This window comes from Perognathus longimembris, chromosome 6, assembly GCF_023159225.1.
Source record: "Perognathus longimembris pacificus isolate PPM17 chromosome 6, ASM2315922v1, whole genome shotgun sequence".
Taxonomy (NCBI): domain Eukaryota; kingdom Metazoa; phylum Chordata; class Mammalia; order Rodentia; family Heteromyidae; genus Perognathus; species Perognathus longimembris.
In genome coordinates this window covers 15,020,411-15,045,703 of record NC_063166.1, presented here as the reverse complement: position 1 = coordinate 15,045,703, position 25,293 = coordinate 15,020,411, and the positions used below count along the sequence as shown (strand labels likewise).

The following is a 25,293-nucleotide window of genomic DNA, read 5'->3' as shown; positions in this document are numbered from 1 at the left end:
AACAATAGAATGAAAGGAGACTGTAAATCAAGTATACATAACAAATATTCACAGAATAATCTACCCAGCAATGAGAAAACAGCCTCTTCCACAAATAATGCTGGAAAACTGAATATCCATATGCTAGAGACTGAATGATACCCATTACTTCACCCTGTACAAAACATCATAGAAAGACTGCTGAACACCCTTAGCTATAATGGAAATGCAAATGAAAGCTACACTAGATTCCATCTCATCCCAAGAGAATAACAGGCATCAAGAAAACAAACAACAAGCACTCGTGAAGATATTTGATAGTGAAATCAGAATGATTACTTAAGATGCACAACCTATATCTAGTCATTGCTTTGCTTCTTTAAGCCAGAAAAGTGTGGATGGTAGACATATGACAATAACATTTCACAAGATTCAATGATGTATATTAATGTATATTAACATTAATGTAATTAATGTATATTTGTGGTTGTGATCTTCTAAACAAATACAAATTTAGGGTGCCCATTTGCAATCTACCCATAGATACATTACGGGATATTTGATTTTGGTGGGGTGGTGGGGGAAGGAGGTATCAGGTTCCAGGCTTGTTTAACACTAGTGCTCTACCACTTGGAGCCACAACTCTATTTCTGGTTTTCTGGTGGTTAATTGGAGATAAGAGTCTCAAATCTTAGAGCTTCTTCTTTATGAGGGAAAAATAAAATTTTAAATATGTAGTACTTTTATCTATCTGACTTCATAAACAATAGTGTATAGAAACTTTCATTAAAATTGACTATTAGAAGAGAAATAAAGTGAATGAAAGGGATTGGAACAATTGCTCATCTGTATAGAATTAAGTTATCTAATCTAGGCACCAGTAGCTCACACCTATAATCCTAACTACTCAGGAGGCTGAGATCTGAGGATTGCAGTTCAAAGAGAATCCTGGCAGTCCTTGAGACTCTTATCTCCAATTAACCACCAGAAAACCAAAAATAGAGCTGTGGCTCAAAATGGTAGAGCCCTCGTCTTGAGCAAGCCCCAAAACTGACCTCCCCCCAAAAAATCAAATTATCTATCCTGTAATGTATCTATGGGTAGATTGCAAATGAGCAGCCTAAATCTGTATTTGTTTAGAAGAACACAACCCAAAATACATCTATATACATTAATTACATTAATATTAATATACATCAATCTTGTGAAATGTTATGACCATATTTCCACCATTCTCACTTTTCTGGCTTAAAGAAGCAAAGCGATGGTGTGTGTGTGTGTGTGTGTGTGTGTGTGTGTGTGTGTGTGTGTGTGTGTGTGTGTGTGTGTGTGTGTGAGATCTTGGTGACCTCAAATAAAAGATGACTACAGCAGCCAGGCCAACCTCTGAACCTGCAAGAGGTGGAAGAGGAAAAGGAGAAGGTGACTTGAGCCAACTTTCAAAGCAGTATTCAAGCAGAGACCTTCCCTCTCACACAAAGATAAAATACATACAAACTACTCAGGATGTTCCTGAAGAGGTTCGCAACCATGACTTCAGGAGAGAGTTGGAAGTGAGAGAGAGAGCTGCTGCCAGAGAAAAAAACAGGGATCATCCAAACTGAGAACATATAACTTCAGTGTCGAAGAAGCCTCCATTAAACCAGATTCCTGCTCCCAACTTTGACGCGGATGATCCTCTAACAGATGAGGAAGAGGAAGATTTTGAAGAGGAGAGTGATGATGATGAGACTGCAGCACTTCTAGCTGAACTGGAAACGATTATAAAAGAAAGAGCTGAGGAGCAGGCCAGAAAGGAACAAGAGCAAAAAGCCGAAGAAGAGAGGATTCGTATGGAAAACATTTGGAGTGGAAACCCTCTTCTTAATCTCACTGGCCCATCTCAGCCTCAGGCCAATTTCAAAGTTAAAAGAAGATGGGATGATGGTGTTGTCTTCAAGAATTGTGCAAAAGGTATAGATGATCAGAAGAAAGACAAACGATTTGTAAATGATACTCTGTGATCTGAATTTCATAAAATGTTCATGGAGAAATACATTAAATGGTACAGTTTTATGTGCTTAAACACTAGAATGTTGCAGATCAGTTTGAATTTTTTGTAGTTTATTTTCTTTCCCCCTGTATAAGTGGTATATAAGCTCCCTAGTTATAACTTCCAAAATATATCTTCCTTTAATGATAGCAAATTTGATGATGGACTTGAAAATTGTTTAGCAGTTCCCATTCTCTGAATGTTTCCAGTCATGTTTTTTTTTTTAATGTAGGGAAAACAAATCTGCTTGTAATAAATATTTTAATCTTAACTTGTATCCTTTTTGTTGTGACTTAGGCTAAAAAATGTGTACTTTCATTTCAAAGGAAAAAAAAGAAGCAAAGCAATGATTGGATATAGGTTGTATACTTTAAGTAATCATTCTGATTTCACTTCCAAATAATTATTAATATTTGTACTTCTGTTTTAGTGATTTCATTCCATAAACACCATTTGCAAGCAATTTTCTCAATGGAAAATTCTTTCCAGTTTGCTTCTAATGAGTAACCCTGGGAACTAGGTCTCAAAGGCCAAGACAGCTTTCTTCTACAGCCAAACTCTTTTCATCTCAAGAGAGATTAAAAAGGATAATGCTCAGATCCAAACGATACCATCTCTACCTTCAGACTGTGTTTCAACTATGTAGGCAGGCAAAAGACCTGGATTCTCCACTCTCTCCTTGTCCGTTGTCTACTAAGAGTATTGGAGAAAGTAGCTATTTCTCTAGTCATCAGTCATGAAGTAGGAATTAAAGAAGGTAATAGGTAAGTGTGGACTTTGGCAGTTGATAAAGTATTGGGTTCAGAACATATTTCAGAACATATAAAAGGAAACAGAGTTCGTACTCTAAAATAACAACATTCAACTGAAAAGAGAAACGGTGTATGTCAGAGAAGGTTGAAACTCCTTCAGACAGTATCTAATTAAGGGTTATGTTATCCTATGTATACTTAAGAAGAGATAAGAAAATAAAGACTAGAACATTCAAAGTCAGTTTAATTGTGAAGAAGAAGGTAAAAATGTAACTGTGACCGGAGGGCTTGGTAATATTTGAGTGAATAAGGAACTTCCTCAGGAGAGAAGAGGACAGTGGATTAAAGTAAACAAGAGTGTGCTGTCAGGAGTTTACATGGAACTAGAAGTGACGAGACAGAGAGGCGAAGCCTGCTGAGGAGGAAATCCTCTCTCCTAGGTGGGTGGATCCACATGTGGAAGTTGGTAATAAGCAGGCACAGGTGACTACCTGTGATCAATAGGAAATAGGACATGTTACAGATACACAAACAGAGGCAAGTCAAGCCAAGAACAGAGAGTTGTATAGTTCTGTGAAATACTTGCAACATGACTCAAATTACATGGAGCCATCTGGGAAGGAAAATAAAGGTGAGAAAGAGACCAAAGTGAAGAAGCCTTATGTAGAATGCTGTAATGCTTACTTAGGACATGAGGAAAATAAAAGAAATCAATGAACCAATATTTCTAACCAATGTTATTAGGACAACACCTGGAAGAAGATTTTGATTGAAATGTTGAAACAGAAGGTAACTATTTCAATGGGACAAACTTTTCCTTCAGTAGATTCTTCAGTCTCAGTTATTTATTCGTTTGGTGGCTGTCTTTTGTACATCAGGCACTAGGGATACAAAAAGCAAGAAAATCTAGGTCCAGTCTTTTTTTTTTTCCAGTCCTGGGCCTTGGACTCTGGGCCTGAGCACTGTCCCTGGCTTCTCTTTGCTCAAGGCTAGCACTCTGCCACTTGAGCCACAGAGCCACTTCTGGCCGTTTTCTATATATGTGGTGCTGGGGAATTGAACCCAGGGCTTCATGTATACAAGGTAAGCACTCTTGCCACTAGGCCATATTCCCAGCCCTAGGTCCAGTCTTGGCTATATTGCCTTAAGAAAGAGACAAATATTAACTTAGAAACCTTAATAAATATTCAAGTTATATATAAGTAATGGCATCATATATACTTATATTACAACTGTGACAATCTATGAAGGCACAGAAACAGGATATAAAAGGTAGATCTAATAACCAAAAGAAGGAACTGAGTTTCCTAAGCCATAGTAGGGACTGTAAATTTTTCATAAAAGAAATGGTTACACAGATACTTGTGTATGTGTGTGTATGAACATGCACAGAGGTGTGTGTGTGTGTGTGTGTGTGTGTGTGTGTGTGTGTGTGTGAATACTGGGGCTTAAACTCAAGGCCTCAAGCTCTTTTTACTTATGGCTGACATTCTACCACTTCAGCTAAGCCTCCATTCCAACTTTTTGCTGGTTAATTAATTGGAGAAGAGAGTCACTAAGATTATTTTTCTTCCTGGCTGGCTTTCTAAGTAGCTAAGATTATAGGCATGAGCCACCAGAATCCAGCTCAGGTATCTACTTCTAAGTAAACAAGGAAAATGGTTATATTTTCTTTTTAGAAAAGATGATTCTGACTACATATTGGGCAATCTATGAGATGGGACAACAGTGACGATGATAAACCACCTAGACTGCTACCAGTAGTCTATGTATAACTTCAACTACAGTAGTTGATACATAGATAAGCAGGAACATTTCTTAAGCTCCTCCTATGTGCTAAGCACTAAAGTAAGTACTAATACATGGCCTCTGTTTCAAAGGAATCCTAAAATCCTAGCAACTCAGAAGGCTGAGATCTGAAGATTCCAGTTCAAAGCCAGCCCAGGCAGGAAAATCCATGAGATTTTTATCTCCAATTAACCACAAAAAAAAAATCCAAATTGGAGCTGTGGCTCAGGTGGTAGAGCACTAACTATCCTTGAGCACAAAAGCTCAGGGACAACACCAGACCCCTGAGTACAAGCCCCAGGACTGGCCACAAAAAAAAAGAGGATCTTGGTCAAAAAGAGATTGCCAAACAAGTTCATATCCCATCTCATAATACATAGACTGACACACACAGATTCTTCACACTTCAAGGGATTCCAGGAAGCCTCTGTTCTTTCACTGTACTGTCTCCTGTCTCCTCGATGAACCATCCTTCGTGAAGTCCAACTCTTATACCTCGCATTGATATTTTAACTTCTTAGCTGATGATATGAAGGACTCTATCACAAAGAAACAGAATCTAGGCTGCTGCCCACCTCAGTGTCCATACTGAGTGAATCCTCTTCACACTAATTGTCTTGAAACCCAGCAAGGGCCACAATGAACTGCAGCCAGACTCCTGACTTTGTCCTCTCAGGGTTTTTCAGCTATCCAGACAAGTGGCAATTGCTCTTTAGTGTCTTCCTGGCTCTCTATGTGCTCGGCCTCCTAGGGAACCTATTGCTTTTGCTGGTTATTGGTGCTGACATCCGCCTCCATACTCCTATGTACTTCTTCCTCAGCCAGCTCTCCCTGGTAGACCTCTGCTTCATCACTAGCACAGTCCCTAAAATGCTAGAGGATTTATGGACCCACAATGGAGCGATCTCATTCTCTGGGTGTCTGACCCAACTGTATTTCTTTGCTGTTTTTGCTGACATGGACAACCTGCTTTTGGCCATCATGGCTATGGACCGCTACGCTGCCATTTGCCACCCACTGCACTATCCACTCCTCATGACTCCTTATAGATGTGGGGTGCTGGTTGGTGGGTCCTGGGGAGTGGCCCACTGCATCTCGCTAGTCCATACCTTGTTGCTATCCCAGCTATCTTTTCATACGAGTCAAGAGATTTCTCACTTTTTCTGTGATTTGGGGCCACTCTTCTTGCTTTCCTGCTCGGATACCCGTCTCAACGAGGACTTGACAATGGCTCTGGCTGGACTTTTAGGCATCGGTGCTCTCCTCTGCATTGTAAGTTCCTACGTCCATATTTTCCGTGCTGTGGCTAGGGTTCCGTCAGCGCAGGGGAAAAGGAAAGCCCTGGCAACCTGCAGCTCCCACCTCTCCATGGTCATCCTCTTCTACACCACAGTCTTTGCCACCTACCTGAAGCCCCCCTCAACTTCACACTCCTCTGGGGAGATGGTGGCTGCTATCATGTACACCATGGTAACTCCCACTCTGAACCCTTTCGTTTACAGTCTGAGAAATAAGGATGTGAAGAATGCATTGAAAAGGACCCTGGCCATGGAAAACTCCTTGGATTAGGAGTCATTCCCAAAACAAGAGCACTGGGAAGGGTGGCTGCACAGTGCTACAGTTACAAAGGAGTCAGTTAGCACCACAGTCTTCACCAAACATTATATGGTCTGATGGGAAGAATGCCGGGCTGGCAATGGTGGTTCGTGCCTGTAACTCAGCTACTCAGGAGGCTAAGGTCTGAAGATCATAGTTCAAAGCCAGCCCAGATAGGAACGTCTAAGAGAGTCTTACCTTCAATTAAGCACCAAAAAGCCAGAAGTGGAGCTGTGTTTCAAGTGGTAGAGTGTTAGCCTTGAGTGAAATAGCTCAGGGGCAGTGCCCAAGCCCTGAGTTCAAGCCCCATGAAGGACAATTTTTTTTTAAGATAGATCCTCATTATTATCTTTATGCCATCTCTGATGTCATGAAAGGAAGTCCCCACCTTCCATACAATCCCAACAGCTTCACTGTGACATAAGAAGAGAAAGAAAACTGGGCCAATGCAATTTCCCACTTTAAATCCTTCACTTTTCAGAGTGTTTTATATGTGTACACTTGTGCTATGAGTTTGATTCTATGGCTAAGAATTGAACAATGGAAAAAGCTAGGATTTTTGGAAAAATATTCTTTCTTTGGTAACAGGATTTTAAAATATTTCTTTCATATGTCTGTGTGTGTTAAGTTTGTTTCAAAGACCTAAAGTGGCTAACTCATCACTCAAAGGATGAATTCTTCTTTCAAATAGACTGGCAAAAGGTGAAACAGACATACTTGTCGCATTGCATTTTAAAGAGAATGTACACTAACTAGTTCAGGAACTATAACATATTCCAACTTGTCTTCGAACATATTTTATGTATTATACCAAAGCACAGACCACATGTTGTAGTACTAACCCTTATATTCCACTTATGTTGTGAATTACAAGATCTGATTACTTGATGATTAATATAACTCAGAAATATAACTTGATGCATACGTTAGATAAACCCAGCCCTACGAAGACTATTCCTCACCTCTTATACTGGATTCTCTTTTCAATTGCTCCATTTAAAAGTTGATTTCTCTTCTTCACTTTTTCCCCTGGTCGTGGAGCTTAAACCCAGCACCTGGGCACTGTCCCCTGAGCTTTTCACTCAAGGCTAGCACTCTACCACTTTAAGCCACAGCTCCACTTCCAGTTTTCTGGTGGTTAATTGGAGATGAGTCTCAAGGACTTTCCTTCCCTGGGCTAGATTTGAACCACAATCTTCAGATCTCAACCTCCTTGGTAGCTAGGATTACAGGTGTGAGCCACCAGTGCCTGGCTAGAAGCTGGTTTCCTTTTAATTCTAACTTCACACTTTTTCACACTATATAGTCAGAAGCTGTCTTATTTAGAACTTCTTAAACAAGATTTTACAAAAGCAACTTTGAAATATATACCACACATTAAGCCAAAATACACTTTAAAAATCTAGGCATCTATCATTACCTTTTATCAACAGGTGATAAAAAAAAATTAGGTTCAATAATATTGGGTTGTAAAAGTTAATTGGAAGATGAGAATAAATAGATCCAGCTAATCTCACCTCACCTCACTGACCAGCAATGTAAATTAAGTCATTAGAACTATAGCAACCAAGAACTCTGTGTTTTATGATGTCATTCAATTCTTTAAAAAAAATCTAACCAAGCATATCTTTGCTTCAAAAAATATTCAATTTTGATTCTGTCTCTATTTCAATAGATGATAGATACATAGAAAGATAGATAGACAGACAGATAGACAGACAGATGACAGATAATAGGTCCCCATTTAAAATGAGGATTCATCCAACTTTCAGGAAACCAAGGCAGAAAAATTGAGGCTGAGGTGGACTGCATAGTGAGTTCCAGGCCAGCCTGGACTACATAGTAAGACCTTGTCTCAAATAAATAAGATTAATTCATTAATGGGAATCTGCTATGCTATTCTCTCTACTTTTGTTTGCATTCGGATTTTTCTGCAATAAAAACTAAAAACAAAATATTCACTTCACATTTTCTACAATAAATTTTTTTAAAATACCTAAGTAAAGTGAATTTACTTCTAAACTTGTTTAAAATGTACCTATCCTTATGCCTAGCAATTTATATCCTAAAAATGTGTTATAGGAAAACATGGATGTACACAATGTTGAAGTTGTTCATAGTCAATCATCAATGGCTTCTGCCTGTAATCCTAGCTACTAAGGAGGCTAATCTGAGGACAGTGGTTTGGACCCAACCCTTGAAGACAAATCCTAATTATCTCCAATTAACCAGCAAAAATCCAGACTGGGTAAAGTGTTAGAGTGTCACCCATGAACAAAAACAAAAGCTAGGCAAGAGTATAAGGCCAAGTTCAAGCCCTGGCACCAGCATACACACACATACACACACACACACACACACACACACACACACACACACACAGAGCTTTGGCAAGGTAGATGAGAGATAGATATATAGATAGGTAGATAGATAGATAGACAGATAGATAGATAATGAAATGTCATACAACAATAAAATAAGCAACACTTGTAGATTTGTTTCAGTATTACTGTTTCATTTATTTTATTATTACTGCATATATTATGGAGCACAGTATAATAATTAAATACATCTATGTAGTATATGATTGTTTCAGGGTAACATTTATAAAATACAGAATATACAATACAGAAATAAAAGAAGTTTAAATAACTTTTTTAACTAGCACTTTAAAATTATCCTGCTTTTCTCAACTTTTCTTGCAATGGCAGAATAGCTCACCTATAGACCAATGGAACAAAGCAAAATAAGACTGGCACCAGAGGCTCATGCCTGTGATCCTCACTACTTAGGAAGCTGAGATCTGAGGATCACAGTTCAAAGCCAGCCCTGGAAGGAAAGTCTATGAGACTGTTATATCCATTCAACCAACAAAAAAGCCATACATGTAGCTCGGATGGTAGAGCACTAGCCATGAGCATAAAAATTTAGTGACAGTGCCCAGGGCTACAGTCCAAGCTGTAGGACTGTCGTGTGTGCACACGTGCACACGCGCACACACGCACACACACACAAAAGAAGTTATTCCTTTTCACCGAATCCCAGGAGACTTCCTAATCAAAATGTCCCAAGTCCACACTAAAATCTTCATGCCCTACCTTTCATCACATTTCAATTGTTTTTAAGGTAGAGGAGTTTCTGTAGAGCTTGATGAACCTCTTTGTTCCTTAACGTGTAGATCACAGGATTAAAGATGGGGGTGACCACTGTGTAGAGCAGAGCAAAGACCTTGGAGAGGAGCTGGGAGTGGACAGCAGAGGGTGCGATGTATAAGACCATGAGGGTTCCATAGAATGTGGTCACTACAGCAAGGTGAGAGGAGCACGTAGAGAAAGCCTTCCTCCTGCTGGCCCCGGTGGGAATTCTCAGCACAGTCACCACAATCTGACCATAAGATGTCAGGATTAGCCCAAAGGGAACTGTGAGGAAGACGACAGAAAGGACAAATGTTGTCACCTGAGCCACTCTGGGATCTGAACAAGCCAGGCCTACCAAAGGCATGAAGTCACAGTAAAAGTGGTCAATGTAGTTGGGGCCACAGAACCTCAGCTGGGTCATCAGAGCCACAATCAGTCCATCTACCATAAAGCCAGACAGCCAGGATGTGATCACCAGCCCCAAGCACCACTTAGGCGCCATCAGAAATGGGTAGCGGAGTGGATAACATATTGCCAGGTAGCGATCATAGGCCATCACAGCCAACAGAAAGCATTCTGCAGTAGCTAGAGAGCCAAAGATAAAGAACTGGAGCAAGCAACCAGCCAAAGAAATAGCTGCCTCCCGCAGGAAGCCCTCCAGCATCTTTGGCACCACGGTGGAGGTGTACAAGATCTCCAGGAAAGACAGATTAACCAGAAAGAAATACATGGGTGTGTGGAGTCTTGAGGAGCTGACCACTACCACAATAATCAGCATATTTCCAATGATGATGGAAGCATAGACACCAGTGAACACAATAAAGAAAAGGAGGTGAAGCTCAGGAATGTTGTGGAAGCCAAGGAGGATAAATCTGGTAATGGTCCGGTTTCCTGTGAAGACACTTTCCATATGAGTCATCCAAGTTTTACTTGCCGGTCATTGAAGAATTTTAACGTGCCTCTATAGCAAGCCTAAAATCAATAGGGATAAAGTGAAGCAGATCAAAGTGAGTCTACAAAATGAGAGTTGCTTATGCAAGTTCTCGTCTGTCTGTCCCCTCTAGGGACTGCCACCCCTGCCCCAGATCTCTCATCCTACTCCTCTATTATGTATATTCTTCTACCCTCAGAAGAGTTTAACCAAATGCACAATTTTCACCTTGGGAATCCTTTAGCCTATTAATCCCATCTACCACTTCTATCATATAATGAATTCTAGCATCCTAAATCCCCATTTTCAACTCCTCTGCCCACTGCTGCTATAAAATCATCAAGAACCGAGTGTATGTTCCACTTCTCCCATGAAGCCTCCTTGACTAATGGAGGCCCTTAGCTCTTGAGCAACCATGTACTGTGTCTCGTATAAAGATGGTATTACATTAATTACAGCTGCTATCAGGTCATAGAGAACCAGGCCATCATTTTAAGAAGCCTATACTATAGTCTTTCATAAGGGATGTGTACACCAATGAGCTGAATGCTGGTTAATTTGATCTGGAGAAAATAATTCATGGAGGAAGCAATGCTAGGATAACAACATTGCTATGGAGAAACGAAAAATCAAAAAGGAGGGGAAGGTATTTCAGATAATTTTTTTAAAAAACATGAGTAGATACTAAGGCAAGAAATAAGAAAATGTAAGAAGGAAAAAGAGGGAGAGAAGAGGGTAAATAGTCTGGGGTAATTTTTTTAACTCCATCTCTGAAGAGGGATTCAAATGTAGGTGAATAATGAGGGAAAGGAAAGTTAGAGAGGTAGCTAGTACGAGCACCTGAGGCCTATTCGTGTCATAAGCAGGCTCTGGGGCTTTATCATGTGCACGCACCTGATGGTTAAACAGTACAGTGGCAGGGTCCACACTGGATCTGATAGCATTGTGGAAGATTGATGCAGATAGCAAGAATAAAATAACGGATGGTCCCACCCAGCTGCTACTGGTATGCACATGCGTGCTCCCTTCAGTGCTTAGCCGTGATTTTATTCTAAGCAGCTTCTCTTGCCCATGAGATTACAAGTTCATTTAGCATGGAAACTAAATTTTTATGACTACAAAACTTAAAGAAAGATGAAGTCTCATGTCAACCTTGAGTGAAAAAGGAAAAACAACAACAAACCAAGACAGCAAGGCCCTGAATTCAAGTTCCAGTACCAGAATGGGGGGAGATAAAGTCACAAATAAATACCAATAACTTCATGTGTAAGACTTTCTCTCCTCTAACTTGAACCCGTGTGAATTGATCAAAGAGAGGTTCTCTACTTTAGAGACCACAAAGTCCAACAGATTCAGTAACCACCGTCCTCTAGAAACTTTTTATTCCCTTACCCTCTTCTCCCATCTACATCTTTTTGTGATGTGAATTTAGTGGTCCTTCTGTAGACTTCCTTTAACACTTATGTAGTTCAAACTCTTTCTATGGTTTTGGACTCTTTCTATAGCACTCATGCCCAGGACGGAGGTGTGTATTGAATCCAGGCTTAATGAGTTCCAGCACTGGACCACTCACTACCACCTCCACTGCGATTCAGTACATCATTAGATCACACTGATCCTGGGGAATTTATTCCTACAGGAAGCCAGGATTGGCCTTCTCATAGCTTCCACTCATTCAGGTTCTGGTTCATAGATTAAAGAAAAGTACTTCTTGTGACAGACCTTTATCTCATTGAAAATGGAGCAAGTGGGAGACAGGATAGGGTCATAAGGGCAAATATAAATGCCATGATTTTGCTGTGCAACTGACATGTTTTCATTCTGGTCATGATCCACTGCATGGATTTATTCAAAGAAATATTTATCATCCTTCTCTTTTCAACCATTCTGGGAAATCACTTTCAAGGAATACAGAATTAATTCAAGCACTAGTCAAGGGAGCAAAAGAAGTTTCATCAACTTCTAAATGTATAAACAAACAAGGACTGCCTCTCTTCTCCCGAATAACAATCTTTAGGACATCAAAAGAGGGCAGTGTTTGCAAATCCCATCTCTCTCCCACAATCAAGAAGAGAAAGAAAGGAGCCAATTACAAATCCCCAGGTACTTACCTTTGGTGTGCTAAACAATGCCAATTTGTCCAGAGAAACTGGAAATATAACTAATAGCTTAGACAGGAACCAAAGCAAAGACTGAAATATAAATATTATGGTAGGCTTAGGATATAAAGCTATTTTTTCAAGTGAGACCAAAGTGGTATAATCTATGTGTCCATGTGTTACTTATAGGGCCTCAAACAAAAGAAAACTTCCTCTCACCAAAATTAGATTTCTGATTTGTGTATATGTTGTGTGGGTGTTCACAGAGGAGTAGAAATATGATTATGTTCATTTCATAATCAGATTCTTTTTGAAGTACTTAAAAGTTCTCCCATGTTCTAGACCTGACTTCCATGTAAGAGAAAATATATATAGGGTTATATGCATACATACACAAACATGTTAATGAAAGTATAATATATGTAAGGGAGGATTCCTATAGTGTAACTCCTTTGAACAACTAACTTAACAGTTTAACAAAATGAATGCCAGGAATCTGGAACATGATCTGTCAGGGGAGGATTAGAAGTCCATGAGAGGGGACAGGCAAATGAAGAGAGGAAGGCTGGGTGAATGTAGTCATGATACTCCATGTAGAAATGTGAAAATGGAGCTCAGTAAAGAGGAAGATTGGATTTGGGAGAGAGGTGGGGGAATGATGAAAGGAGTAACACTGATCAAGATGCACTGTACTCACCAACTGACATGTTGAATTGAAACCCTTTTGTACAACTACTTAAGGATACTAAAAATATAATATAATAATAATAAATATTTTTAAAGTCCTCCTGTCTACACTTAAGAAAGAAAAGTCATCATGAATTTTCAGAACGTCACATTCCCAAATCTATTGTTCAATGAGTGGAGGAAAGAGGAAGTAAAAGAGAATGAGATATAAAGACTATTTTTTAAATAGGGAGCCAGATGCCTGTGGTTCATGCCTGCAATCCTAGCTACCCAGGACTCTGAGATCTGAGGATCATGGTTCAAAGCTAGCCCAGGTAGGAAAGTCTATGAGACTTTGTCTCCAATTAACCAACAGAAACCCGGAAGTGGCACTGTGGCTAAAAGTGGTAGAGCTCTAACCTTGAGCAAAAACAGCTCAGGGAATTCAAGCCCCAGGATTGGCACCAAAAAAGGGGGTGGGAAGGAGGAGAGACACTGTAACTGCAGGTGGATAAGAGAGATTCCTCTCCTAAGAAGAAAGAGGCATCTTGTAACCGTGGAAGTTGCTAAATTTGAAGTTACAAAACTCCAAAGTGATAAGCTGATTTTGAAGTAGGAAAACTAAAGGAAAAAAAGAAGGAAGATTTTGAAAACCAGATGAATTTTGCCATACCAACCTACTATCTGAAGACCACCTAATCATAGGCAATACTAAGTAAAAGCTGCAAATCTTATTCAGCTCAGACTCTTGAAGAGGTATACATCAAACATGTGTCTTTATAAAACACATTATAAAAACAAACAGTAAATAAATTTTAACTTAGCATGATTTTTAATCTGTTAACTCTTAAAAGCTCTGACAATTACAACATAATAAAGCAGCAGATTTATGAAAAACAAAAAGAAATATGAAAAAGTATGATTTTTAAGCATATCCCGACTTTTCTAAGCCATAAGAAAAAAGTACAGAAGTGAAGATGTAAAAGCTTGATACCAGGGGCCGGGGAAGGTGGCTTAGTGGTACAGTGCTTGCCTAGCATGCATGAAGCCCTGGGTTCAATTCCTCAGCACCACATACACAGAAAAATCCAGAAGTGGTGCTGTGGCTCAAGTGGTAGAGTGCTAGCTTTGAGCAAAAGGAAGCCAGGGACAGTGCTCAGGCCCTGACTTCAAGCCCCTGGAAAGGCAAAAAAAAAAAATTTTTTTAATTAAAAGCTGATGTCAGAATGACTTCCTTCTACTTAGGGGTCTAGCTCAGTGGTTAGTGAGTTTGCCCACCATGCACAAGGCCCTGGGTTCATTCCCCAACATCAAAGACATAATCACCAGTCCTGAGAGTATCCATCACATACAACTAAGACTTAGAGAACATGATTATCTATTTCCCCCACCCCCATCTCTAAGAAAGAGAAAGGAAAGGAGATAATCCAGTCTACAGCAAGGATGATTGGAAAGTATCTTTTAAATGCCCAAGTTGAAGGAAATAGAAATGCTATAATTTTTTTTAAGGAAAAAAAAAGTCTTTCTTTAAAAGAGACATTTGGAGTCTCTACATCTACTGAAATCTGTTACTCAGTAGTCAGAGAAGGAATGGCTGTAAAGTTTTAGTTCTTTTGTAAGGCTCTATGAACAATGCTGTTACTATTTATACAAAAGAATCCCGCATACCTAACATCGCAGCCCTGTTCTCTAATGTGTTAAGATTTGCTGCAAGTTCGGAATGGTGGAATTTCCTACCTTCTTCTCTGTCCTTCTTGAGATTCAATCTGAAATAATACAGGATATTAACTAGAAATACTACCCCTCCCACCCTCTGGTCCTGAGCCATTCTGTCCTCCAGCCTCCAACCTCCCCTTTTTTCTAGCTCTCAAACTATTCTATCATTTCATTCTAAGTCCTTCCTTTTATTTCAAGGAACGCCTGACAGTTCCCAAGAAGGAAGAGGCCCTTGAGAACCAATTATGGCTTTACCGTAAAACAGTCTTAAGTGAGCAAGACACAGCTGCACCCTAAGACAGTTGCCTCTATTTTTTGAAGGTTCCTGAACAGTTGGCTTGACCAAAAAGGGAACAGAAACAAAGAGCCTATGAAGGCCGTCCTTTCCATTCCCCCAGAAAACAAATGCTCTCTTCTTCATCTAACATCTCATCCCCCAATTCCAGCTCTATGTTATAGCATAGGAAGAATGAGGAAAGGCCCAAGGATATCCCTCCACAATACATAATGCTCCACCAAAGGCAACTGTGATGCTGCGACATCGAAATCCTACACCACCAGTAGTGGTCCTCGCATAAGCCTGCTCTCCATGCTTATTTCCCCCATCTACAGCCTCCATGCCCTCTCAGGACCTCAGGCACCTGCTTCCATAGGTGTAGCTTTCCATGGGAGTGCTTCATCTGGATCACCAAAGCTGGCCAGGGTGGAGCCTGTTTTAAGAAGGAAACTGGCATAATGGCACAGTCACAAAGTAGATTCAAACCACTATGTGGTGTCTCAACACACACACACACACACACACACACACACACACACACACACGTCCCACTATCTCCTAACTTTATCTCTAATTGCTTCTTTGAATCTTCCACAAAATAAATGGGCTCATCTATTTTCCTGTTATCACCTGAAGAAGTATATTCAAAGCATTTCAGTGTCATCTATCAAACTCAGGCCTTCACTCAGTCCCACTCCTAACCAACAGACCAACAAAACAAAAAAAAAAAACCAAAAATACAATTATTGGGGCTGGGAATATGGCTTAGCGGCAGAGTGCTTGCCTAGCATGCAGAAAGCCCTGGGTTCCATTCCTCAGCATCACATAAACAGAAAAAACACAATTACTGGGAATAATGTAGGTCTACTATCTATATCCCATGATGAATACCTCCCAGCTATATTTTCACCTCCTCTTAGGTCATTTATTTCTTCAATTACAGCATATGATTAAAGGTTGCATAAAACGACATGTGTTTTGAAAACAGAAGTTATGGAAATGATGGTTATTTTTAACTATCTTGGGCAATTATTTCACTGGCAAATAAAAAGTCGTGGGTGTTTGTAGTGCATAACGTAATGTTTGGTATATGTGCACAGTGTGGAATGAGTAGATCAAGCTAATAAAGATATATGTTACGTCACAGGATTCTCCCTGCCACTACCCTGTATGTCATTTTTGGAGAATGCTTAAAATCCACTCATAACAATTTTCAAACACATAATACATTGTTATCAATGATGGTCAACCAGTTCTTCAATAGAGCTCAAGTCTCCTGTCTAACCAAACTTTTATATCCTCCTACCAATATCTCTCCAAACTCACCTTACTCCTTGTCCCTGGATCTGGTGTGTGTTCAAGTTCCTTGTCCCTTTTCCTTGCTACTAATTTATTTTCTTATATTTATTTCTATTATATTTATTTTCTTGCTATTAATTTCAGTTCCTTTTATATTTTGTGTATTAACTTCTCATCATGTGTGGACTTTACAAGTATTTTCCCTCAGTTGTTATTATATATTCACTGTATGAATTAATTCTTTTTTTTTTTGCAAGTCCTGGGGCTTGAACTCAGGGCCTGAGAACTGTCCCTGAGCCTCTTTGTGCTCAAGGCAAGGGCTCTACCATTTGAGCCACAACACCACTTCCAGCTTTGAGTAGTTTATTGGAAATAAGTCTCCCGGAATTTCCTGCCCAGGTTGTCTTCAAACCACCAACAAGCATGAGCCACTGGTGCCTGGCTATTAATTGTTTCTTTTACTCTACTGAAGCTCTTTTAATTTGATTCAGTCACATTTGCTTATGTCTTTTCATCAAAATAGATTCACAATATATGTATATATGTGTGTGGGCATAAATATGATACCATCAAATTTCTTCTTGCATTAAAGATAGATGACAGATAGATTCTTTCTTTGTCTTTTTTTTTTTTTTTTTTTTTTTTGCCAGTCCTGGGCTTGGATTCAGGGCCTGAGCACTGTCCCTGGCTTCCTTTTGCTCAAGGCTAGCACTCTGCCACTTGAGCCACAGTGCCACTGCTGGCCATTTTCTACATATGTGGTGCTGGGGAATCGAACTCAGGGCTTCATATATATGAGGCAAGCACTCTTGCCTCTAGGCCATATTCCCAGCCCCTCTTTGTATGTCTTTTCCTCCCATACATAATTCCTAATCAAGCAGGTTCCCTCCCCTGGCTCCACTACCTCCACTTGGAATCCCAAAGGTGAACGCATGTCCAAGCCTGAGCACGACTGCTGAAGGCATCACAGACACAAACGGTTGCTTGTGATTTCATTCGGAAAACAGAAAAATTAAATTGTTTTGCTCAGATTCTGAATTGTAAAGGTATAAAAGTTTGCTTTGTTATGAGATCTACATGCATGATTTTATTATTTTATTTCATTTTATTATCTCCCAATAGTTGTACAAAAGTTTTTCAAGTTAACACATCCATTGATGTGTAAAATTTATCTTTACCTACCTTTGTTTTTGTCTTTGAGAGTAATCTTTTTGAAGAACCTGTATCAGTTAGTTCACTTTAAAATAGACCATCAACTTGGCTTGTGATTGTTTCCTTATAGTTATACTCAGTTTATATCAAGTTAGATATATTTGACAAGAATACTATATAGCTGACCTGGGGATGTAGCTCAGTGGTAAAGCCTGGAATGTTCAAGACCCTAGGTTTAATCCCTGGAACTAAAGAAAAAAGAAAATGCTGTATAACTTACACTAGTAGCACCTTTACCTGAACATATAATGATACAGAGTATGTTCTCTATAGAACAGAACATGTTCTCTATAGAAGAGATGCCCCCCTATCTTAAGCCACAAGAAGACCACACTGCAGGAACAAGAACTGATAAGTAAATAGGGAGCAAGACTCCTGCGGATTTCTTGGATCATAGCAGCCATAGATGCCTAAGCTCCAGAAGTTCACATGGTGAAATGATAAATTTGCATCCTTTTTGAGCTACAGGCATTCTCATTACTTTCAGCCAAACCTAATAAAAGGGACAGAGACAAAGGAACTCATAGGAAACTATGGGAGATCTTATATAGTTAACACATGAACTTCAACGTACATGAACCAATAAATGAAATGATTGTTCAAACCAGTCTGAGTTTGGAGCTTGTCACTGTAATAATTGTTACATGTATTGAAAACTCCTGTCTAACATGCTTAATTTTCCATTTTATGAAAATAAGTAAGAACACAGACAAAATATAAATCAAATAAATTCAATGCTGAGAGTGTAAATAAAACCCTTCTATAACAAAATTTTAAGTCAAAATAAGAAAAATTAGGAACAATTTCCCAAGAAAATATTATTTTAAACTCACTAGGTCAAAAGTGTTTCTCTCATATTCTTAATTCTCTGTAGAATGACTAAAATACAGAAGAGGCTCTCTGAATGGCAAGAAAGTAAATTGATCGCCAGGTGGCAATGGCTCACACCTGTAATCCTAGCTTCTCAGGAGGCTGAGATCTGAAGATCATGGTTCAAAGCCATCCCAGGCAGGAAAGCCCATGAGACTCTTTTCTCCAGTTAACCATAAAAAGCTGGAATCTGTAGAGCTATAGCTCAAGTGGCAGAGTGCTAGCCTTGAGCACAAAAGGTCAATGACAGTGCCTAGATGCAGAGTTCAAGCCCTAGGACCAAGAAAAAAATAAAAAAGGTAAATTGATTATTGAGTATATCATTAAGGTAGGTAAAATGAATTGTTACATTGTGTAGACATACTAGAATGTATACAGTGATAGAAAAAAATCATAAGAAAGAAAAAATATAGTTGACCAGAGATATTAAGAGAGAGCTAAGAGAAACCAATAGATGAAATAAATGTTCTTGATAGTTCATCCTAAAATTCTTATGATCGAGGGAACAGACCCCAAAATAACAGATTAATTAGATCTGTGAAAAGTTCTCCCTATTGGAAAGTCAAATAGGCTTGGAGATTCAGGTCCTCAGAGACTTGAAGAGACGCCAAATCTACTCTTCTCATGAGGGATCCCTTATGTAGAAAGAAGAGAAAATAAGCGAGTCATCAAATGCTTTATCAGGAGTTCTCTCTCCAAATAAAACAAGTACTGTTCACTTCACATCCCAGAAAACACTGAAAGAAAACCCAAGGTGGAACGAACCAACGACTCTCAACTGAAAAAGTATACATGTGTTGGCTTACATTTCTGATGTATGGTTGTATCTTTGCACAGAATTTGGATTTGTGTGTCTACTTAATCCTGTCTTTTGGTGTTTATATTTTTGTGCTGACTATGTTTTGACATCCATTGTTATTTGCTATGATGTTTGCGTATACAGAAAACGTGATTCATGTTTGGTTATAGATGAACTTAACATCCAAGGATGTTGTTACTCTCCTGTGCTTAGATGTGTAAATGCAGTATGTCCGTGGGTGAGATTGGTGGAGTTTAGGTGTGTAGTTCTGGGGTTTGAGTATACATTATGATACAAAGGGATGACGTTTCTGAAACTGTAAGATGCAAAAGCAAACAATTGAGGAAGGGTCGTGTCCTCTCCCAGAGCATTTCTTTTTAAGAATCTCACTCCTCTGAATAATTGAACTGCTTAGCCACCGACAAGAGAATGAAAGAGACCATCTATTAAATATTTTCCCAACAAATGAAAATTGTAAAATTCTCATCTGGCAGCAACATGATATAAAATGAAGAGAGACTGGTAATTGAAGTAAAAGCCAAAAGGAAGAAAGACAAAGCCAGAGGTAAACACTGAGTCACAAAAGATACCAGAGAGGAAAATAACATCAGAAAAAGAAAAAGAAAAAAAAGGAGGGGGGGGGGAGTTCAAGATTGACAGGGACAAGAACAGAAAAGGAAATCTTGATTTGCAGCAGGGTCTCTCATGCCCTCCACACGGACCCGATGATGGCTTGAAGCAGAAAAACTCCGCTGGGAGGACACATTCAGTCCTTGGTCGGGTGGCAAGGACGGGAAAGGGAGAAAGGCATGAAGGAGGGGCTGGAATGATCCATCTCTCCCTCCACGGAGCACTGCAAAGGATGCAATGCGTCCTGAGAAGCAGGCACATGGAAGAAAGATCCAACGCGTGAGCTGGAGACCCAGGAGTCTCCAGGCCGAGCTGCCTGTGTGCCAGGCCCCTGATGGTCTCCACGAAGGAAGTCCCAATGCTTTGATCGGAGCCACTGCACCAGCCCCGGTGGCGACCCTTCCTCGCACCTCCTTGTCCTCCAGGCCAAAGGGGATGGGCGTAAGATGAGCGCCAACGCCTCCACGGTGACGGAGTTCATCCTGGTGGGCTTCTCCCGCCTGGTCCACCTGCAGGGCTTGCTCTTCTCGCTCTTCCTCGCCGTCTACCTGCTCACGGTGGCCGGCAACCTCCTCATCGTCCTGCTGGTCTCCACCGACGCCGCCCTCCAGGCTCCCATGTACTTCTTCCTGCGGATCCTCTCGGCCCTGGAGGTGGGCTACACCTCCGTCACCGTCCCGCTGCTGCTGCGGCACCTGCTCACGGGGCAGCGGCGCATCCCGCGCGCGGGCTGCGCGCTCCAGATGTTCTTCTTTCTCTTCTTCGGCGCCACCGAATGCTGCCTGCTCGCCGCCATGGCCTACGACCGCTACGCGGCCATCTGCGCGCCCCTGCGCTACCCGCTGCTGCTGAGCCGCCCCGTGTGCCTGCGGCTGGCCGCGGCCGCCTGGGCCTGCGGGGCCATGGTGGGCCTGGGCCACACCACCTTCATCTTCTCCCTGCCCTTCTGCGGCCCCAACGCCATCCCTCACTTCTTCTGTGAGATCCAGCCCGTGCTGCAGCTGGTGTGCGGGGACACGACGCTGAACGAGCTGCAGATCATCCTGGCCGCCGCCCTCATCATCCTCTGCCCCTTTGGCCTCATCCTGAGCTCCTACGGGAGGATCCTGGCCACCATCTTTCGGATCCCATCGGCCGCGGGCCGCCGCAAGGCCTTCTCCACCTGCTCCTCCCACCTGATCGTCGTCTCCCTCTTCTACGGCACCGCCATCTTCATCTACATCCGTCCTAAGGCCAGCTACGACCCAGCCACTGACCCCTTGCTGTCCCTCTTCTACGCGGTGGTCACGCCCATCCTCAACCCCATCATCTACAGCCTGCGCAACGCCGACGTCAAGGCTGCCCTCAAGAGAACCATCCGGAAAATGGGGCCTGCAGAGATCTGATGTGGTAACAGTACGACCCCCGCCCCCCCCCACCCCCCGGTGTGGCGACTGTCTCACCGAACTCGCTTTCAGTCCCCAAGGATCAGAGAGAGAGGAGGCTTGGATCCTCAGGAAAAGTGTTCATTTCCTGGGTAGCACTCCTGATTGATGGGGTAGCACGTTTAATTATACCTAACAAAGTTCTATCATGGCAAAAAAAAAAAATATATATATATATATATATATCTTTAGAAATGAGGTAGGATCCGAAACCTTTCGATGAAGGTAAGTTCTTATGGAAATCAGTGTGACAGAGGTTATGAGAATAGACTTTGGTATCAGACTTACATTCAAACTAATTCTTGCAAACTAATTGTATCATCACAGGCAGATGGTGTAATCTCTGAGTCTTAATCTCCTTATCCAAAAAATAGGGATAACAATAGAGTCCTTTCATTTTTTTGTTCTTTGTGATGCTTCATTAACTCACAAAACTCATGAGGTTTATTACATGGGCAAAAAGATGTCTCAGTATATGTTTTCATTAATGAATCAGATTAGCACAGAAGATAATGTCTAGTTCACACGGTGTGCCTTTGCTGAGGGCAAAGAAGGAAGTTCACAGAATGCCATGGGCATTTGGGAGGCAAGAGACCCGAAGGAAGGTAGAGGAAGATACTGCCACAAAAACAAAGCTATGGGAAACTGCCAACAAGCAGAGGTAAGCCAAAACAACCAGGATCTCAAAGTAAAATAGCAGTAACATTCAAGGGGTAAACAAATACGTGAAATAAGCTAAAGGGGTTCATGATTCTTTTTCAAAAAAGATGTCATAAGAGATATTAAAATGCATATTCATTAATTGACTAAAATATGATCTATAAATTGTTTATTAAGCCTGACACTTCATTTCATTTTACCACCATTTATTCAGTATTTTTTGTGAGTCCATTGCTTGGCTTGCTACTGCAGGGAAAACCAAGTAAATATCAGGTGCAGTTTTTATTTGCCCAGACAACCCTTTCTACTTGGTTGGAGAGAGCACAATGATTTCTAGGAAACTCAGAGAACAAAGTAAAGGAAGGAAATATCCTGGCCTCAAAATATTAAAGTGGCTGGGAATGTGGCTTAGTGGTAGAGAGCTTGCCTAGCATGCATGAAGCACTGGGTTTGATTCCTCAGCACCACATAAACAGAAAAAGCCAGAAGTGGCGCTGTGGCTCAAGTGGTAGAGTGCGAGCCTTGAGCAAAAGCAGCTCAGGGACAGTGCTCAGGCCCTGCGTTCAAGCCCCAGGATGGGAAAAAAAACTAAAGTGAAGAAACATAAAGATGGTTATTCCTTCTGGGTGCAAATGGTTCACGCCTGTAATCTTAGCTGTGCAGGAGACTGAGATCTGAGAATCACTGTTCAAAAGTCAATCCCCCAGAAAGATCCATAAGACTTTTATCTCCAATTATGTAGCCAAAAAAAGCCAGAAATGGATCTGTGGCTCAAGTGATATAGTGCTAGCCTTGTGGGAGAAAAAGCTCAGGCAGGGACAACATCCAGTCTCTGAGTTCAAGCCCCAGGACCAGCACAAAAATCAATCAATTAATTAATTAATAATAAAAATTTAGGTGGTTACTCATTAACTTCCCTCAGGGGCAGCATGGCCTTCTCCACATTCATTTTATCAATGAATTTAAATCTCAACACTATTGCTCCTTAGTAGAGATGAACAGAATGTGGAAAGCACTGTCTAAAAGCTACTCAAAACACTTTGCCTCTAACCACTGAAAATCTTAAAGTTAAATATATTGTCATATGCCTGGAATACCAGCCTTCAAGAGACTAAGACAAGACAGTTGCGGGATTTGAAGCCAGCCTGGAATACATAGGAAAGAAAAGAAGAGGAGGAAAAATAAAAGCAAGAAAATTTATTCCCACGCTAAAGCAAACCAGCACAGCATTGAACATTTAAAATATATTGTTTTCTAACTCTTAATTATCTCTACTTACTCATTCTTCATAGACTTCTGCTCACTAACAAGGCAATTTGGCATTCTTCCATTATTCTCCAGTAGGGAGAGTACAAGAAGAAGCAACGTTATGGAACTTCTTGAGAGAAAAAAATGTAATCAACATCTCCATCGTAGAAATAACTGTATTTTTCCTATCATATAAACAACAACTTTTCCTCTCCATTTTATGGAAATATATATATGCAGACAGAAATTGCATATATGTAGACACGTGTGCACCATGAAACCATCAGCATAACTATGAAAACATTTCTGACCCACTCAAAGCTTTCCTCATGTCCCATTGTAAAAGCTCCCTTCCACATCTCCCTTCATTCCTCATTCTCAGGCACCCTTCAATCTGCTTGCCATCACTTAATTTGCTTTCTCTAGAATTTTATATAAACAACACAATTAAAAATATGTCTTGGAATCTGACTTCTTTTATTCAACATAATTAAGATTCATCGATGCGCTTTTTACTTTCTAAGAGATACCCTTATTGTATAGCTATGCCAAAAGAAAAACCTTCTAGGAATGGAGTTGTAGCTCAAATGGTAGAACATTTGCCCAGCAGGCTGCGGCATTAAGTTCAAAATCCCAGTATCACCAGAAGGAGAGGCCTAGGAATACCACAAGCCACCCATCCACCTGCTAATGAATATTTAGAGTGTTTCCAATTTGGGGTTGTCTATTTAAAGTGCTACACACATTTGTGTTTGCATTTTGGAATGTTTTTGTTTGTCTTGTGTGAATACATAGATGTAAAATGTCTATATTACATGAAAACAAAACTAATCACTTTTTCCTCTTTGCCTGACAACCAAGGAACTTGTTCTTATGTACAGGAAATAGGCAACTCCTTACCATATAGTTTTGAAATGCTCACCTAGTTACTGGCTCCACCTCATTTTAGCTAGTCTGTTTTTTTTTCCTTTGTCCAGTATCCTTCATCCTTATTTTCTGTGCATTTATGTATTTTGGAGTAAAGGTTAGGTCCATCAATAGGCAAAATAAATAGGGCTGGGGATATGGCCTAGTGGCTAGAGTGCCTGCCTCGTATTCATGAGGCCCTGGGTTCAATTCCCCAGCACCACATATACAGAAAATGGCCAGAAGTGGCGCTGTGGCTCAAGTGGCAGAGTGCTAGCCTTGAGCGGGAAGAAGCCAGGGACAGTGCTCAGGCCCTGAGTCCAAGCCCCAGGACTGGCCAAAAAATAAATAAATAAATAAATAAAAGGCACATGAGCAAAGAAACTTGCCCTGGGCTTGTGGGTGGACAGATGGCCCTCTCCTCTTCTTATTCTCCCGGTTTCCTAAACTTTCTCAGGAAGGAGAGACAATTTGAGAGGTTGCCCCCTGGTGGCCACAGAGTTGTAACAGCCTGAGCACTCTGATCTACACACACACTCCAACACTTTTTATCTAGCGTGAAATACCCTGTGGTGATGGTGGAACTGGGAACTTGAAACTATTGAACTGTGATGCCTGACCAGCCGCAACCTATCACCCCAGAGGGTCTGGAAACGCACATTTTCAGACACTACTCTAGACAAGTGAATCAGGAATTCTGTGGATAAGATTCAGTTTAAAAATTTGACAGTGACTTCCTAAGCATAATATTGCTACATTTCAACACTATGGAAGATGCAGTTTCCTTGTATAACCACATGGTGGCACCATGACTCTAATATCCTGACATTGAGCAGTAAGGAGTTTTATGAGAGGAAAGGGCCTTTTCCCAGAAACTGGTACTCTTGTCGGTGTATTTGAAAGGCAAGGTAAAAGTTTTTGTAAACAAAAAAAAAGCTTTAAACCCAGTCTGAGATAGCACAGAAAACTAGACATGATCCAAATAATTCATATAGACGGAGAAATGCTGGCTTCCATCAACCATAAGTCTGATAACAGCCGTCTTCCAGTATAAAGCAAATCACGGCAGGAAATTGGTGGTGCACAAGAAAACAGTGGGGCGGCCCTACACGCTAGAAGGTAAAGCCAGCAGACTATGGGGATACCTTCACTGCAGGAAGTCCAGTTCCGAAGTTAGGGATTGGGCAAAAGATGGCTGGCCAGGCCCTGGGATGATCTCCCTTCTTTCCTGCTCCCCTATTGCTGCATCCTCTCTTCCTGCACATTGTTCCT

The 25,293-nt window shown here is 40.8% G+C and overlaps 3 protein-coding genes and 1 pseudogene across 3 annotated transcripts; 3 read left to right on the top strand and 1 right to left on the bottom strand.

Annotated features, from left to right (window-relative positions):
• Window positions 1-1,330: 1,330 nt before the first annotated feature.
• On the top strand, window positions 1,331-2,304 carry LOC125352198 (annotated as a pseudogene).
• Window positions 2,305-5,190: 2,886 nt separating this feature from the next.
• Window positions 5,191-6,120, top strand: LOC125352195 (olfactory receptor 1361-like). Its single transcript, XM_048347325.1, has one exon. It carries the CDS (start codon window positions 5,191-5,193, stop codon window positions 6,118-6,120), a length of 930 nt encoding a protein of 309 aa, XP_048203282.1.
• A 3,138-nt stretch (window positions 6,121-9,258) lies between these two features.
• On the bottom strand, window positions 9,259-10,194 carry LOC125353536 (olfactory receptor 11A1). Its single transcript, XM_048349233.1, has one exon. The coding sequence runs from the start codon at window positions 10,192-10,194 to the stop codon at window positions 9,259-9,261; it is 936 nt and encodes a 311-aa protein (XP_048205190.1).
• Window positions 10,195-20,229: 10,035 nt separating this feature from the next.
• Window positions 20,230-21,168, top strand: LOC125352194 (olfactory receptor 10C1). Its single transcript, XM_048347324.1, has one exon. The coding sequence runs from the start codon at window positions 20,230-20,232 to the stop codon at window positions 21,166-21,168; it is 939 nt and encodes a 312-aa protein (XP_048203281.1).
• Window positions 21,169-25,293: the final 4,125 nt, after the last annotated feature.

Coding starts and splice junctions, on each gene's coding strand:
- LOC125352194 (XM_048347324.1), top strand. CDS start 20,230: ATGAGCGCCAACGCCTCCACGGTGACGGAGTTCATCCTGGTGGGCTTC.
- LOC125352195 (XM_048347325.1), top strand. CDS start 5,191: ATGAACTGCAGCCAGACTCCTGACTTTGTCCTCTCAGGGTTTTTCAGC.
- LOC125353536 (XM_048349233.1), bottom strand. CDS start 10,194: ATGGAAAGTGTCTTCACAGGAAACCGGACCATTACCAGATTTATCCTC.